The sequence below is a fragment of the Cryptomeria japonica genome, chromosome 5 (assembly GCF_030272615.1).
Source record: "Cryptomeria japonica chromosome 5, Sugi_1.0, whole genome shotgun sequence".
Classification (NCBI taxonomy): Eukaryota; Viridiplantae; Streptophyta; class Pinopsida; order Cupressales; family Cupressaceae; genus Cryptomeria; species Cryptomeria japonica.
The window spans coordinates 143,829,398-143,848,308 of NC_081409.1; the positions used below are offsets into that span (position 1 = coordinate 143,829,398).

Genomic DNA, 18,911 nt, shown 5'->3' on the forward strand with positions numbered 1-18,911 from the left:
AACAGGATAGATCTAGCTAAGAAAATAAAAAATAAAAACAAAACTTGCAGATCCAATGCACAGAAGATAAAACAAAGCAGTTAAAAAATCAAATTGTATTAATTCATTGTATCAATTACATTGTGAAAAATGCACGCTTTTATACAATAGTAACCACCACAGTAGTAACCACCACGTGATCACATAATTAATGGTGGAAACAAAAGCGTAACAACTATGCGGTGAAATGGACGGAGATAACAAGTGTAGTTCTCTTTAATTAACTTACATGCAATCCGCAGATCACAGAGATGACCGTGCTGCATGACTGTTTTGCATGCCCTAACAAACAGAGATGCGAATGCAGGAGTAAAAGTCTGAACTTACCATTTTATCAACGACCTCCAATTTCGAAGTTGTTCCGGAAAGGACGGTCATTGATATATTGGGAGCACAAGTCTGCACAATCAGTTAAGCACAATCACTTAAAGTGTCACAAACATAATTTGATTTTGTCATTTCGAGAAATATACCTGTTTGAGATATTTTTCTGGTAAGATTAACAAAAGTTTTTTTTGACTCACCAAAATGTCAGTGCAACTCGATCTGGGCAAACTATCGACTGAGATCTGAAAATAAGACAACTTTTGCAAGTGCACTAGGCCCTGAATGCTCTGCAGTTTCCAACACATGTCGGCTTTAATTACTTGAGTTGAGACCATCCACATTAAGTGTTTCTAGTTCAACACATCTACTTATGTCAAACTGAACTCTAAACAGTTCTTGAGGTTCAGGGTTATCAAAGTGCCTGGTAGGATACCAATCTCTCTCAAATAGATATTGCTGGAAGGATCAACAATTTCAAGCTTGGGAAAAAGACTTTCGGCCCCAGGAATATCTGTCTTTAAAATGTGGCTGTTGTTAATTATGGGTAGCTTGGACAGTTGTTCGTCCTTACCTAGAAATAACAACATTAGTTATGGGTAGTTTTGGATAGTTGTTCGTCCTGACCTAGAATTAGAAAATGGTTGTTTTTGTCAAACAAGTATTGTTAGGATAAAAAAAATTGTTATTTAATAGTGGCTCTTTTTAGGTGACACCTCATAGCCAAAATTAGTTATTGGTTATTGAGTTGTCTTAATCTCAGCCGTTGGTTTGAATTAATCTTGGCCGTTGGTTTTCCAACAGAGTAGTATAAAAAGGGGTCATGGGTCATTTGGAAAATAAGAAGTTTTGAGAAGAATTTGCAGTGATAGCAAATAGTCTTGCTGTTAAATTCTATGAGAAGCAAGAATTGAGCCAGGATCTGATGTCGGTCATAGATCGCATGCAACTCCAAGCAACGGATGATCGAAGATCAAAATAGTTGAATGAAGATAAATCTGATATGAGAGAAAAATAGAGATAAAGAAGAGAATTTAGAGAAGACTCTCACCGAGCTATCACTTCACTTGTGAAGGTGAGAGTATATTGCTTATTATATAGAAAAATAATAGCATATACAACCAAGAGGTGCATTAACTCCCACCTCCATAAAAAGTGGGAGGTTTTACCTACTACCCCATAAAAGGTGGGAGGTTTTTACCTACTTGGTAAATGTCAAAATATGTGGCATAACCTCCTTACATGAAAACAAAAAAGGAGTTATAAGAGGTGGCACATAAGGCCAAAAGAGGGTGAGAAACCCAACTACCCCATAACCTACTTAGGAAATGACAAAATAGTGGTTATGAGAGGTGGCACAACAAGCCAAAAGAGGGTGTGTAACTCAACTACCCATGTGAGGTGGAGAGTTACACATGTAGCTAATGTATTTCGCCATGTGTCCTCATATTAACCACACCTAATAACCTAAGCAAGCTTAATAATATATGTGTAGGAAAAATAAATACCCCCTAACATAAGGAAAATAAAAAAACCTACACTAACACTTAGGTGGGTGAAAAGATGGGTCCCGGCAAATGAGGCCATGTTAGGTACCCATGTACATAAATATCCCCCCCAAAAGAAGAAGCCCCCCATAAGAGGAATAGACCCCCCCAAAATAGAGAGAGAAAGAATGAAGGACTAAGAAGCCCCTCCTGAAGTAGACACCTTTTGCATCCCAAGCAAAGATCGCAAATGAAGGAACTTGCTTTCAGTGAAAGGTTTGGTGAAGATGTCTGCAGTTTGCTCTGATGTAGAACAATACTTAAGATCAATGATGCCTTCCTGAATGAGCTCCCGAATATAGTGTATATGTATCTCAATGTGTTTCGTCCTCTGATGATGAACTGGATTTTTTGAGATCTGTATAGCACTCTGATTATCACAAAAGATGATGGTAGGCTTTCTAACTAGAATACCAAGCTCAGTAAGAATATTTTGAAGCCAAATAGCCTCAGTGGTGGCATTGACTGCCCCTCGATACTCAGCCTCTGTCGATGAAAGAGCAATTGCAGACTGCTTCTTGCTCGACCAACAAACTAGACCAGAACCAAGTGAGAAGCAATACCCAGAAGTAGACTTGCGATCCTGAGAATCACCTGCCCAATCTGAATCCGTATATCCTACCAAGTCAATATCCACACCTGCTACATACTGAATTCCATAATTGTGAGTACCCTGAATGTAGTGGAGGATTCGCTTAGCTGCTTTCCAATGCAACTCATGTGGCTCCTGCATGAATCTAGAGACCATGCCCACAGCATAAGAAATGTCGGGTCTCGTATGAGTCAAATAAATGAGGCTTCCAACAAGCTGTCGATATAAAGTGCCATCAACCAAGGGTGAAAAGCACTTAGCCTCAAGTTTGACTCCTGACAAAAATGGAGTAGGTGCAGGCTTACAATCAGCCATGTGAAATCTAGAGAGCATATCAAGTGCATACTTGGGTTGTCCAAGGAAGATTCCTGAAGATGATTGAGTGATCTCAATTCCCAAGAAGTAATGCAGAAGACCCAAGTCTGACATCAAAAATCTATCATGTAAAGCAATTTTCACTGCTTTGATGGTGGATGAGTGACTCCCTGTGAGTAACAAGTCATCAACATAGAGAACTAGAAATGTGAGAGTTTCATCCTGTTGTAGAATGTATACGTTCGGATCAGAATGGCACCGAGTGAAACCAACTGTCAGAAGGAATGAGTCCATCTTGGCATACCAAGCTCGAGGAGCCTGTTTAAGGCCATAGAGAGACTTTCGAAGTCGACACACAAGTGAAGGATCCTGAACAAACCCCTGTGGTTGCTCCATGTAGATTTCCTCCTGAAGGTCACCATGAAGAAATGCACTCTTCACATCCATCTGATGAACTTCCCAACGATGGGCTGCAGCTATAGCAAGAACAAGTCGGATGGAATTCATCTTAGCAACTGGAGAAAAAGTCTCAGAGTAATCAACCCCTGGAACTTGGGAAAAACCTTTTGCTACCAAGCGAGCCTTATACTTATCAACCGACCCATCCGCTGCAAATTTTGTTCGATAGATCCACTTGCATCGAACAAGTTTCCTTCCCTTAGGAAGAGGAACTAAATCCCATGTGTGATTCCTTTCCAAGGAATTGAACTCTTCTTGCATTGCAGCATCCCACTTAGGAACACCTGAAGCTTCTCGAAAGGACTGTGGATCAGAAGCTGAAGCAATGAAGAGATGTGGAGCTTGCTGAAATTGTGACCTTGTTCTTCTAGTATCTAATGGATCACCAAGCCAATCTCCTGCTGACTCAAATGTTTGGCGAGCCCAAAGAGGCACTGAGGCTGGAGAGTCTGGGGGAGAATCATCAACCTCTGAATGATGACTATGAGAGGAATGTGAATCCTCATCATCACTGTCACCATCTGAAGTAGAGGAAGAAGACTCCTCATCAAGATTAGGAGGATTAAGATCCTTTGAAGAACTGTCATCATAATGCAATTTCTCCAATGTGATAGTGGATGGAGAAGTGGCATGAGAAGAACTAGAAGAACTCTCCTCAAAACGAACACTCCTCTCAATGAAAAACTCATGAGTAGTGGGATGGAGAAGCCTATACCCTTTGACATCATCTAGATATCCAACAAATATGCACGGCTTACTCTGTGGATCCATAGCCTTGCGTTTTTCAGCTGGAATGTGGGCCCATGCAAGAGAACCAAACACTCTAAAGTGTTTAACTATGGGTTTTCGACCAGTCCAAGCTTGAAAAGGAGTTACCCCCTTCACAGCTTTATGAGGAACTCGGTTCTGGATGTAACACGCACAGTTGATGGCCTCTGCCCAATACTGAGGTGCCAAAGACTTGGAGTGAATCATACAATTAGCCATCTCCTTCAAGGACCTATTTTTTCGTTCTGCTACGCCATTTTGTTGAGGACTGTATGGAACTGTGTGCTGCATGTTGATACCTTCTGAAGCACAAAACTGTTCAAACTGATTATTAACATATTCACCCCCATTATCTGTATGCAGAATCTTGATGAACTTCCCAGATTGTTTCTCTGCAAAAGCTTTGAAATCTAGAAAATTTTCAAAGACTTCAGACTTTTGTTTGAGAAAGTAAACCCATGTATATCTGGAAAAGTCATCAATAAATGTCAAGACATATCTAGCCTTGCTGAAAGATGGTTGTGGAAATGGTCCTACCAAGTCACTATGTACCAACTCCAATAGTTGTGTAGCTCTCCAAGCTTTATCTTTATCATACTTCTCCTCTGGATGCTTACCAAGAATGCACCCCTGGCAAACTCCATCAGAAAATCGAATAGAAGGCAACCCTGAAACCATTTCTTGTTGACTGAGTTGTTGCAAGTAACGGTAGTTCAAGTGGCCAAACCGTTGATGCCACAAACAACTCACCTCATCTGCATGAGTGAGTAAAACTGTCGAAGGAGAGTCAGGAACAAAGTGAGAAAACTGATATAATCTAGAATGATGATCTGCTTTTCCCACAGCAACAGTAGACCCATTATGCATTTCATTGATTACCACTGCATCTGATGTGAACTCAACTCGCTTGCCAGAACCAGTGTGAGTGATCTGATAAACAGATAGGAGATTAGTTGATAAAGATGGAACACAAAGGACATCTTGAAATGTTCCTTCACCCACATCAACAAACCCTCTCCCATGCACTTCAACAGGAGTGTCATCACCCATTAGGATGGAAGGCATAGAACATGGCTCTAAAGATGTGAAATCATCTTCTGAAGAAGCCATGTGGTGTGAAGCACCTGAGTCAATTATCCAAGAATTTGGTTGTGAAGCAATAGCAACTAGGGCCTTACCCTTTCCTTTCCCCTTACTCTTATCTATGTCCTTAGAAGATCCTTCCGATGAACTTTGTTTGACTGAATCAGGAACCTTGATATTATTCTTTTCAAGAAGATTTGAAAGGTGATCAATTTGTTTCCTTAAACACTTATGTTCATCATGACCAGGCCTCTTACAATAAGAACACTTGACCTTCTCCTTCTTAGGTTGTTCACCTTTTGATAAAGAGGTCTCATTGTCTGCTTTTGAAGTAGCAGATTTCTGATCTTTCTTCTTCTCTCCTTGGTTCTTTTGTTTCTTATCTTGCTTACTAGACCCTTTCTGTTCTTTTGTGCCTTGATTTACAACTAAGGCATGTGACTTAGAGGGCTTTATTGTACCCATTTGAACCAATTTGTCCTGCTCCCTAGTGAGTTCTGCAGCAAAATCATCTAAAGAAGGCATTTTGAATGTGGTACCTAGGGCACATTTGGTAGCATAGAATGTAGAAACAAACACTGAATAGTTAGGACCAAGCTTAGAAAGAATACTCAAGATCAGTTGCTTATCATCTTTCTTAGTTCCACACTGTTCCAACTGCAATCTTATAGACTTAAGTTTAGTGAAGAAGTCTTGTATAGTATCAAAATTGGTTGGATTCAACCCTATGAGTTCATTCTCCAATTGATGACCTCTTAGTTCATCCTGCTTACCAAAGAGGTTTCCCAAAGTAGTCCATACTGCATTTGGTGTAGTAGCAGATTCAATGTGAAAAAGAAGGTCAGGAGAGACTGACATGCACAATGTACCAAAAGCTTCATCACATTTATTAAACCATTTAATCTTTTCTGCAACATCTTGAGGTTCAGTTTCAAGTCCCATAGTAACATGATGATATCCATGTCTTTTCAGATATATTATCATCTTAGATTTCCATTCAAAGTAATTATATGGTGTTAAAAGTGGAACTGTAGATGCATCCATGATAGCAGAAAAGAAGATTGCAAAGAGTCAAGAAGAGTGCAAGAAAGAAGACACAAGAGACACCCCCCCTTTTCACTAGTCTTTGAAATCACCCCCCCCCAAATATTACAAGGTTGGCACTTTATAATTAGTGCATTTACAAGGCTTTTATCAGATTACAATGCTTTCTAAGGCTTTAATGGCCAAAAATAGAAAGTTTAAATACATATAAATTTAACACAAAATCTGAAAAAATTAGCCTTATAGCTGCTCAATGTATCTTAATACCTTTCCAACAACTATTCATTTTTGTAAAATAGAGTTGTGAGAAGAAAGATATGATCTATAGAAGGAAAAAAACATGCAGCTGATTCAACCTGCAATATCTAACAAAGAAGGGTAGAATATTTCAATAAGACCTGCAATTATGAAGAGTGCTCATTTCCAGCTTTCCATCAAGTACTCTGATTTTTTTTTTACTGTGTTCTCCAAACTCTGAATTTGGTGAAATAAAAGTCACTTATGATTTTCACAAGCCTTCTGGACACTCTGGAAATGCTAAAGAAGCCTCCAATATTACCAAAAATGCTACAATCACCCAGATCTCAAAGAACACATATATAAAACCAGATTTAACTAGAAGCTTATTTTCCTTTAAACTGTTCTGATTCTTCAGATCACACGAAAATGCAGGAGAAGAGCATACTTGGTTTTTAAGAAAAATATTAGCTATCTAACAATCTCAAATCTCTCAAATAAATCAGAAAAGCAATGAGCTATACCAGACAACACGGCTCTGATACCATGTTAAATTCTGTGAGAAGCAAGAATTGAGCCAGGATCTGATGTCGGTCATAGATCGCATGCAACTCCAAGCAACGGATGATCGAAGATCAAAATAGTTGAATGAAGATAAATCTGATATGAGAGAAAAATAGAGATAAAGAAGAGAATTTAGAGAAGACTCTCACCGAGCTATCACTTCACTTGTGAAGGTGAGAGTATATTGCTTATTATATAGAAAAATAATAGCATATACAACCAAGAGGTGCATTAACTCCCACCTCCATAAAAAGTGGGAGGTTTTACCTACTACCCCATAAAAGGTGGGAGGTTTTTACCTACTTGGTAAATGTCAAAATATGTGGCATAACCTCCTTACATGAAAACAAAAAAAGAGTTATAAGAGGTGGCACATAAGGCCAAAAGAGGGTGAGAAACCCAACTACCCCATAACCTACTTAGGAAATGACAAAATAGTGGTTATGAGAGGTGGCACAACAAGCCAAAAGAGGGTGTGTAACTCAACTACCCATGTGAGGTGGAGATTTACACATGTAGCTAATGTATTTCGCCACGTGTCCTCATATTAACCACACCTAATAACCTAAGCAAGCTTAATAATATATGTGTAGGAAAAATAAATACCCCCTAACATAAGGAAAATAAAAAAACCTACACTAACACTTGCAGTGTTAGCAAGAGGGGCAGTGATAGCATTGATATAGCAGTGGAGGATATCAGCAGGAGATATTAGGAGTTTGTCGGAGTTCTGCTAGTAAGAGGCAAGGAATTCTTTTGTAATTCTTATATTGCTGAAGATTAATATATTTTCCATCTGTAGAATTGGTTTTCCCTTAGGGGTTTTTCCAAGGATGATTGTCCAAAAATATTGTGTCCTTGTGTTGCTTATTTCTTTCCGTATTTTTAGTGAAGTTGCAGTTGTGTTATTTTTCGATATTCAGCTGTAAATTTATTTTCAGTAGTTAAATAATTTTTATGAGATAGGAGATTAATAATCAGTGACTGCAATAGAATTTCTATATGGTATCAGAGCTTTGTTGAGGGTAGAAAAGGTTTACCCTAAGCAAAGGAAAGAAATTTGAGTTTGACCTCTTTCGAGTTATTGTTTTCCTTTATTTCTTTGAGATGGCCTCAGCAAGTTTGAGAGATCAGGACAGATTGGATGGTGCCTCAAATTTTGGTGTCTGGAAAGCCAGAATTTCTTTATTGCTGGAAGAGAATGGTATCAAGGAATATGTTACCAGTACTATAGCTGTACCTACAGATCCAGTACAACTTGTAGCATACAAGAAGGATGATGCCAAGGCAAGGAGGATAATCCTTGATGGTGTCAAGGACCATGTTGTTCCACATATCGTAGAGTTAGATACAGCGAAGAAGATGTGGGACGCCATTCTGAATCTGTACCAGAATGCTACCACTAACCGGAAGCTGATTCTCAGAGAAAAATTGAGGAATACCTGGATGAACAAAGGAGAAGATGTTACAAGTTACCTCACCAGGCTTAGACTTGTCAAGGACGAGTTAGCAGCTATTGGAGATAAGCCAAATGAAGACGAGCTAGTAAGAATAGCCCTAAATGGATTTTCTAAGCAGTGGGATGTCTTTGTTCAAGTTATTAATGGACGAGACACCTTACCAAGTTGGGATCGACTTTGGAGTGATTTCACTTAGGAGGAGCTTAGACTAAGCCTTGTCAATGGAGCCAACAATAAGAGAAAGGAAAAGTGAGGTAGAACAAGAAAATGTTGCCCTAGCGGGAAAGGGGAAAACAAAGAAGGGATCTAGCAAAGGAGTAAATTCACAAATTGAAAAGAAGAAGAAGGACCTATCTAAGGTCAAGTGCTTTGATTGTCACGAGTTTGGCCACTATGTCAGCGATTGCCCACAAAGGAAGAAAGATAAGAAGGGAAAGAACCAAGTGGCAGCTTCAGCAAGTGCAGAGGAGCTCTCTAGTAGATTGGAGGATGAGTTTGCACTCATAGCCTATATGATTAGCTCAACCTCACAGAGTGTCTGGTATATAGACAGTGGGGCATCATTTCATATGACAGGAGTTCGAGAGTACTTCTCCAGCTACAAGGAGGAGAACACCAGAATCCAAATCTCTATGGGGAACTTGTCCAAGCTCAACTCAGTTGGGAAAGGGACTGTTCAGCTTCAGAGGGAGAATGGAAAGGTAATTCCTCTTCATGATGTGTTGCATGTGCCAGGCTTAGGCATGAATTTGGTTTCTGTATCTATCCTTCAGGATAAAGGGTATAATGTTCTCTTTAGAGGGATGCATGTTTTGATTAAGCATAAAGATTGGAAATCACCCGTATCTATTGGAGTTAGGAGTGGTCGCTTTTATAGGTTGCAGTTTGATACTCCTAAGGCACTCATGAGCAGCAGTAACCCTAGAGATCTTGGAGAGCTATGGCATAGGAGGATGGGCCATATTCATCATGGAGCACTTAGATTGCTTCGTGAGACGGTGACAGGTGTTCCAGAGGTGAGCACAGAGCATGATGATGTCTGTAAGGGATGTGTGTTGGGAAAGTTTGTGAAAGCATCTTTTCCAAGGAGTGACACCAGATCTACGGGTGTTCTTGATCTAGTACATTTAGATGTATGTGGACCAATGTCGACAAAGTCTCTCAGAGGATATGAGTATTATGTTACCTTTATTGATGATTTCTCCAAGAAGACCTGGATATACTTCTTGAAGACCAAGGATGAGGTTTTCAGTCGCTTCCAAGAGTTCAAGGCTCTTGTGGAGAACTCAACAAGAAGGAAGATAAAGGTTCTTCGGTTAGACAATGGAGGCGAGTACAAAGGAAATGACTTCCAGGATTTCTGTACCAGAGAAGGAATCAAGAGAGAGTGGACTGTTCCTTACAATCCACAACAGAATGGAGTTGCTAAGAGGAAGAACCATTCTATTTCGGAGGCAGCAAGGGCTATGCTACATGACCAGGACATGCCCTGCTACTTATGGGCAGAAGCGTGTAGTACAGTAGTCTACATTCAGAATAGGGTTCCACACAAGGTACTAGGGAAAATGACACCAGAGGAGGCTTTCACGGGGAAGAAGCCAGATGTTGGTCACTTCAGGATATTTGGGAGTTTGGCATATTGCCTTATTCCTGGAGACACACGTACCAAGTTAGATCAGACTGCAGAGAAGGGGTACTTTGTTGGGTATAGTGAAACTTCAAAGGCATATAGGATGTTCATTCCAGGGACCAGAAGAATTATTGTCAGACGCGATGTCAAGTTCATGGAGGACAAGGCGTTTAGAAGATCCAGAGATTTGCCAGCAGATGATCGGAGTGAGCAGCCAACGAAAGCTCCAAGTCCAAGTCAAGGACAACAAAGCTCAAGTACAGTTACTAGTACAAGCATAGACTCAGGTAGTGAAGATTCATAGAGTATGGAGCAACTGGTGCAGCAGGATATGCATCTAGATGATATAGAGGTTGATATTTCATCCTCTACAGTTGGCAGTAGGAACCATGAGGTTCAAGACATACAAAGGGATACTCAGGAGTCTGTGGGAGCTCCTAGGAAGAGTACAAGACAGAGTAGACAACCAGCCAAGTTCAATGACTATGTGGCATTAGTCAGCCAGTTGGTAGATAGTGAACCTTCCAGCTATCAAGAAGCTACAAAGCATCAGGTATGGCGAGATGCTATGGTTGAGGAATATAACTCAATAATGCAGAATGATGTATGGGAGGTAGTGCCTAGACCAACTGATAGAGCAGTAGTTGGATCGCATTGGATCTTCAAGATAAAGCATGGTGCAGATAGTAGCATCGAGAAATATAAGGCGAGGTTTGTGGCCAAGGGGTTCTCTCAGAAGGAGGGAATAGACTATGAGGAGACATTTGCTCCTGTGGCCAGGTATACTTCTATACGAGCTGTAATCTCATTTGCAGCACAGATGGGATGGCAGATCCATCAAATGGATGTCAAGACAGCATTCCTTAATGGAGAATTGAGGGAGGAGGTATACATAGAACAACCAGAAGGCTTTGTAGCACACAGCAAAGAGACCCACGTGTGCAGATTAAAGAAAGCCTTATACGGACTCAAGCAGGCTCCCAAAGCGTGGTATGAGCGCATTGATACATACTTGCAAGAAATGGGCTTTGTGAAGAGTGAGGCTGATGTGAACTTCTACTACTTGGTGGTTGGGGGTGAGGTTCTCATTCTTGTTCTATATGTGGATGACTTGTTTCTTACTGGTGCGCTAGGGCTCATAGAGGATTGCAAGAGGGACCTTGCAGAAGAGTTTGAGATGAAGAATTTGGGATTTATGCACTACTTTCTAGGCATGGAGGTGTGGCAGACTGATGGAGAGATTTTCCTTGGTCAAGGGAAATATTGCATTGAAATCTTGAAGAGATTCGAGATGGAAGATTGCAAAGCCATGTCTACACCCATGATCACTAACTGGAGGAAGGTAGATGCATCCAAGGAAAAGGATGTTGATCCCACCCTATACAAGCAACTGATTGGTTCGCTCATGTATTTGGTCAACACCAGGCCAGATATAGCCTTTGCAGTAAACTCTCTTAGTCAGTTCATGGTAGAGCCAAAGAGAGTGCATTGGACAGCGGCTAAGCATGTGTTGCGTTATCTTCATGATATAGTTGAGTACGAGATCAGATATGTTCGAGGTGAAGGTATCAAGTTGATAGGCTATACTGATGCAGATTGGGCAGGCAGTACAACGGACAAAAGGAGTACTTTAGGATGTTGTTTCAGCCTGGGATCAGGAGTTGTTTCTTGGTTCAGCAGGAAGCAAAAATCTGTGGCCTTGAGTTCATTAGAAGCAGAATACATAGCAGCCAGCATGGCGACGTGTGAAGCTATATGGCTTTGGAAGTTGCTAGTAGCCTTGTTTGGTCAGAAAGTTGAGACTACGGTGATACACTGCAACAATCAAAGTTGCATCAAGTTGACTGAGAATCCAGTGTTTCACGATAGATCGAAACATATAGACATCAGGTATCACTTCATCAGGGATTGTGTACAGAGGGGGATTGTTCAGCTACAATACATACCTACAGAGGAGCAGGTAATAGACATTCTAACAAAGGCATTGGGGAAGGCAAAATTCATCTTCTTTAGAGATAAGATGGGTGTCATGCAGAACAGCTTCCTCGCTAAGAGGGAGTGTTAATTATGGGTAGCTTGGACAGCTATTCGTCCTTACCCAAAAATAACAGCATTAGTTATGGGTAGTTTTGGACAACTGTTCGTCCTGACCTAGAATTAGAAAATGGTTGTTTTTGTCAAACAAGTATTGTTAGGATAAAAACAATTGTTATTTAATAGTGGCTCTTTTTAGGTGACACCTCATAGCCAAAATTAGTTATTGGTTATTGAGTTGTCTTAATCTCAGCCATTGGTTTGAATTAATCTTGGCCGTTGGTTTTCCAACAGAGTAGTATTAAAAGGGGTCATGGGTCATTTGGAAAATAAGAAGTTTTGAGAAGAATTTGCAGTGATAGCAAATAGTCTTGCAGTGTTAGCAAGAGGCACAGTGATAGCGTTGATATAGCAGTGGAGGATATCAGCAGGAGATATTAGGAGTTTGTTGGAGTTCTGCCAGTAAGAGGCAAGGAATTCTTTTGTAATTCTTATATTGCTGAAGATTAATATATTTTCCATCTGTAGAATTGGTTTTCCCTTAGGGGTTTTTCCAGGGAGGATTGTCCAAAAATATTGTGTCCTTGTGTTGCTTATTTCTTTCCGTATTTTTAGTGAAGTTGCAGTTGTGTTATTTATCGATATTCAGCTGTAAATTTATTTTCAGCAGTTAAATAATTTTTATGAGATAGGAGATTAATAATCAGTGACTGCAATAGAATTTCTACAGCTGTCTCTTATAATCAAATCTGTTAAACAACTTGAGTGATTGCGATGAGCACTGTGATCAATGGTGAAATATTTGTTGAATCCACTCCCATCACTAAGTGGTTGGAACCAAGTGGACACTCTTAAACATCCAAAATTTTCATATTCATCCACGCAATTCTTTCTGGTAATGCTTTGAGTCCGCAATTATATATTCTAGCCCTTTCCAAATGCACTAACTTTTCAATAGAGTTGTCAATATAAAATCGTTTTGTGCATCCTAACAGGGTCAAGCCTGTTAATCTGCTCAAAGTATATAGAGAAGATGGTAACTCTACCAATTTTGAGCTCCCTATAAGTAGTTCCTTCAGATTTTCCAGCTGTTCCAGATCCTGAGGGAATTTCGTCAGCTCAGTATAGAGAACATTTAAATGCTGTAAGGACTTTTGAGCCTCCATTCCCTCTGGCAATTCATTGAGCATAGAGCAACCCTCACAGTCGAGGTACTCAAGCGTGGAGATTTTTCCCAAATTTCTGAGAATGAGCTTCCTGCAATCTCTCAATATTGAAGTTGCAATAATTCTTCTGTAAAACAATCTGGCAAAACCTTCAAATTGGTGCAGCCAGATAGATCTACATGTCTGAGGTTTCTTACTTCCTCAAACTTAAATGGGAGTGCCATCATGTCTTCAATATTTTGTAAAACTAGCTTAACCAAATTCTTCCAGTTCTGTTTTCCTAACCACTCCCAAAGCCAGTGTCCAATATTTATTTGACTCTGAAATAAATCAGGAGCATTTGATACTGAAGACAGTTTAGTGGAAACGGCTTTTGAAGGAATTGGAGGTCGCAGTGAGCCTGAAATCTTGGAGGCTAACTTCAGTTTTCTGAAACCAGCTGTTGAAGGGCCAGCCGTCCATGGATTGTACATCTGAGAGTCACTTGTGCACGTGACTGTCAATTCTTGCAGATGTAAAAGAGGCTGCGATACCAATAGTGTTTTAATTGCTATGAATATTTACAATTACAATACCGAAAAGCTCTAGTGAAGTTGAAAGATTGGGTGTCGAGAAAGGATGTACATACATCACGATCATAGAACGAGTTGATGAAATTTCAACTGTTGATATTAAAAGAAATATAAAATTGAAACATAAATAAATTATTCTATTGATTGAAGAAATTACAAGAGCTTCAAGGATCAGAATTGATCGAGAAGCTCATGTAGTCTCTTGAATCAATAAAAATAATTTATTTATGTTTCAATTTTATATTTCTTTTATTTGGTATCAGAGCAGGTTTGAGAATGTATTTTGATTCAAGAAAGATCTTGGGAGTTTGAAGCAGTCAGAGCACTGAAAAAAATACTAAATCCAATCATAACTAAGGAATCTGCTAGAGGAGATCGGCGAAGATCACAAACCATTTATGTGATATTTTTCCATTGGCAAGCCACACGTGTTCAAAGGGTGAGGTATTTTTTGAAACCAACAATGTCAAGCCTACTTTCAATGCAGAAGTCACCTCCTCAATGAAGTGAAGTCAGCCCTCAAAAGAGAAGATTGCAATCTAACATAAACTATAAGTATAAAACCACCTCCAAAAAGGTGAAGCCCTTCGTTTATAAGATTGTTGAAGGAGAAAAAGACAACGATCACAAATCATTAAAAATATTGATTTGTGTGAACAAGATCGTGGATCTTGTAAATATCGAAGAATTAGTCAAAGCTACCAATATGAAGCTGTGTGAGGAAGCCCAATCATGGTCTTTGAAGAGGCCATAGTGTTTTTTGTCAAAAAAGGAAAGAAGCCTTCTATCAGAGGAGAGAAGATCACAAGTTTTGTGAAAGCTGGAGAAATAATTTTAAGCCACCAATATGCAATCGTGTGAGGAAGTCAGATCCAAGTCTTAGAGAAAGCTTGAAGAGTTAAAAGTCAAGAATTGCAGTCTAAATAGAGATCACTGCATGATGGAAAGTGGTAGGAGTTGAGCCCGTTGAAGCTAGATGAAAATACAATTGTTTTTTGTGTTAAATCGATTAGTGGTTGAAATTAAGGGGGAGATTGTTGGAAATCATTTGGGACTCACCTCAATTCATCATTCAGGGGGAGATTGAAGATGAACGATGCCTTGGAGATCAGGTTGCGGTGGAAAGCATATCTCCTCTTTTTTGATAAAGCAACTTTTTTAGTTTTATTCATTGTTACCACTCCTATCTTCGCAGTGAAGAAAACTTTTTTTAACTTTTTTTTTGTTTTATATTTTTGTAAATCAGCAGTTTGCAAACTTCTATGATAAATTAATTTTTTTAGTTTTAGTTTTTTGCTTTATTTTCAATAATACAAGTTTTCCAATATCTAAAAGTATCTAAGACCTCTATATAATGAGGGAGTTGTAATTCATTCTCTATCAGTTACTCTAATTCTTGATCAATTGATCAAGAAGCTAATATAATCTCTTGAATCAATAAAATAATTTATTTGTGATTCAATTTTATATTTCTTTCAGACATCATGAACTTCCAACACTCCAAAATTTTTCAATACGATAGTAGAAGCTGGAATGAGATTGTTTATACCTCTCCGTGAAAGGATAGGAGTAGAAGTTTCCTTGGATCGACGCAAGCGCAACCATATCAAATCTCTGGACACAATATTCAATCGCTGAAGAAGAGGGGAATTATGCAGCAACGCCAGAAGTTTTAATCCGTATATATATTCATATGGCAACTGATCATCATCGTCTCGGTTGAGCCATTTACAATCATCCAGGGTGCGACGTGTAGCTTGTAAGAATGGGTGCCATGCCGTTTTCCCTGCAGTATCTTTGAGAGTGAATCCGTTCCACTTCAGGCAATTCTCGTCATCTCTACGAATTCCTCCTCGAACCCTTAAATGAGGTAGCAAGAAAAATATATTAATTTATGGAAAAATCTATTTTAAAAATAATTATTTAGGTTTAAATACATAATACTTTTAATAAGCATGAACGTGGTCTAAACAAGAAGATCAGCCCCTAATCAAGAAGAAGGCGTTATAAAAGAATTATGTCTGCATTTTCATACTCCACGAGGCATTTACGACGGAGCGTCAGAAGGCATTGAGTACCGCTACCATTCAATCCATCCAAAACCCTCTCCGCTAGATCTGCCTCATCTCCATTTAAGAAATGGACAATGTCTAAAAAGGTCTCTCTCTCTCTAATGTCAAGAGATTTATAACTATCCTTAACTATCTGCTTTAATACGTTTTCTGCAGTTGTTTCCGTAGACTTTCCAATTCCTTCTTCCATTTCCCTGGATCATGTTCTCTGTGGAGCTGCCCCGCTAAAACTTTCAAAGCCAATGGAAACCCACTACACATACCAACCAACTCTTCAACCATATTTTGCAAATCGTCTACTGGTTCAGAGTGCCCGAAAGCGTGCCAATAGAAGAGCTCTTGGACATTTTCTGAATCTAACAATTTGATATTGTATATTTCTATATTAGAACTGACAAACAAAGTTTGGTCTCAGATGTCACCAAAAGCAGACTGCCATTTCCAACAACATCCTTCACAAATAACAAGTTCTCTACTTGCTCTGTATTAGCCATATCATCAAAAACAATCAAAACACGTTTCAACCCTCGTAGACGATCTCGAAGCATGCTCCTCCCTCTAAGCGTGTCCTGAAAACCCAATTTCTGATCACAGAGAAGATCCCTAAGCAGAGTTTGCTGCAGAGCGCGTAAATCGGTTTTACTCACCTGAGACAAGAAACAACATCTCTGGAATTGAGAACGCTTGGAATTGTAGAGATGAATAGCCAGATTTGATTTGCCTGATGCACCAAGTACTACAATACGCACAACCTCGATTCCACTAATTTCACTTGGATTCAAAACCTCCCTTTCGAAATGCTCTGCCGATTGACGGAGTCCCAGGACCCACAGGGTATTTACCCACATCCAGATCTTCCCTTCTGACTTCTTTTAATATAATCTCCACAATTTCTTCCAGACGCTCTCCAAGGTCACTGAGATAATTCCAAAACTTGTTATAAGCCACATGCTCATGCAAATAACTCTACATCAAATATATTCAGATGATGTAAATACTCACTCTTCCTCTGTGCTGATCACCACGCCAGAAATGGCAGACACTTTATTGAGGGCACTTATCCAGCTGTCCAGTTGTTGTATGGTAGCCCTGCCCTTCTCTCTGTGTTGTTGAAAGGCTCCGGCATATGCTCCTTGGTTAACATGGCGAAGGTCTGAAGGTTGAATGTCATAAAAGATGGGAATAATAATACTAGAACGAGAATCAAACATCCATAAGAGCTCATTCAGACACCAAGCGGATTGTGCATACGTTTTGGAGAAAATAGCGATCTAAACAGAGGCACTACAAATAGCAGATTTTATTGCAGGGGTTAACGAATCTCCCGCTTGGAATTCATGTTTATCGGGAAACGCCCTCAAACCATTGCCTTCCAGACGGTGATAGATGAGGCTGGCAAGAGTTCTTTTGACATCAGGTCCTCTGTGATTAATAAAGACATGATAAGGTGGAAACACTTCTTCCATACCAGTGCAGTGAATGCCACAAAAATGAAACGGGTACCAGTGCAGTGAATGCCACAAAAATGAAACGGGTAAAGGAGAACGAGATAGTTGCCCAGTCAGAAAACAGTAATCCACATTTCACGTTTGTGGGCGGCTTTATAGAATAAATAAAAAGTTTAAGTGGACTATCATAGGGAAAATTTGTTCAACAAGGATGGTTAATTCAATTTTGAAACAATTTGACATGTAAATAATAAATGTATGAAATATGCTATCTTTTGATTTTTGTGTAGTTGTTATTTTAATATTCCAAATAATTTATTTATATTTTTTAAATATACATATACTAGTTCAAACCTAATCATATATTGGATAGTTTCTTATTCTCACTTAAAAATAAATACAAATAGTTAAGGAAGGGGATGGCTATGGGGATACTCTTAAAAACATAATAAAGTATTAATAATTAATATTTTATAATCTATTTAAATTAGATATAATATAGTTAAATGAGAAGATCATTTATATAAATTATGAAAGGATTTGAATATAAAAAATAAAAAATTTATGTGGAGAGAGAGAGAAAGAGAGAGAGGGGCATATATATAGAAAATAAGAGAGAGCAACCAAAGCTTCTAAAAATGGCCACTATATATTTGGAAGATTACTTTTGAACATTTGGTGTGGAGATATAAAATATTCTAAGTAAAAAATGTATGTGCTTGGTTAAGTCTCATTCAAATACATTTATATATTATAAAAATAGTTTTACATTTTTAAAGAATAATAAATTAAGAAAAGATTTTGTTTTTACATGTTTGGTATAAGTATCATTGAACTATATTTTATATACAATAATTTTTTTTTTGATCTTATGAAAAATAAAACATTGAAAAGAGAATTTTCTTTTGAATGTTTGGTGTAAGGATATAAACTATTATGAGTATGAAATGTATATGATTGGTTTAACTCTCATTCAATTGTATTAATTGTATAATAAAAAAATATTTTTAAATCTTAAAGAATAATATATCTAAAAGAAAGATTTTGTTTTGAATGTTAGAAATAAGAACATGAATTACTGAAAGTAAATTGTACATGTTTGGTTTATGTCTCATTCAATTATATTTATTTTATAATAATAAATATATTTTTATTGTTAAAGAATAATTTTTTTAAAAAATAAATTCTTTTAGATATAGAGATGCAAGGTATTGTAAATATACAATGTACAGGTTTGATTTAAATCTCAATCATTTATATTTATATTTAATAAAAAAATATATATTAAAAAAATAAAGGGAGATATTTAGCTGCCGATGAAATTTTCCACATATAGTGGCTGACTCAGCAGACTTTATAGCTCCCACCATAGCATAATGGTTGAAACGGCAAATAAGATCCGTTCAAACCATGGATGTGAAGGGGAACGGAAACAAGCAAATGCAAAAATAGGATTAGAAAGAGTCCAGACATTATATAGATTAATATGTTTCAATCTTTCTTGTAGAAGAAAGCACGTGGAGGAAGGAGAGCCGTCTAAATATATTAGATAAGATT

The 18,911-nt window shown here is 38.4% G+C and overlaps 1 protein-coding gene across 1 annotated transcript; it reads right to left on the reverse strand.

Annotated features, from left to right (window-relative positions):
• Positions 1-12,947: 12,947 nt before the first annotated feature.
• Positions 12,948-17,117, reverse strand: LOC131028473 (disease resistance protein RUN1-like). The gene is made up of 7 exons (XM_059220429.1): positions 16,909-17,117; positions 16,692-16,822; positions 16,307-16,642; positions 16,052-16,262; positions 15,352-15,694; positions 13,548-13,786; positions 12,948-13,353 (listed from the first exon to the last, which is right to left on the reverse strand). Exons 1-7 carry the CDS (start codon positions 17,115-17,117, stop codon positions 12,948-12,950), a joined length of 1,875 nt encoding a protein of 624 aa, XP_059076412.1.
• Positions 17,118-18,911: the final 1,794 nt, after the last annotated feature.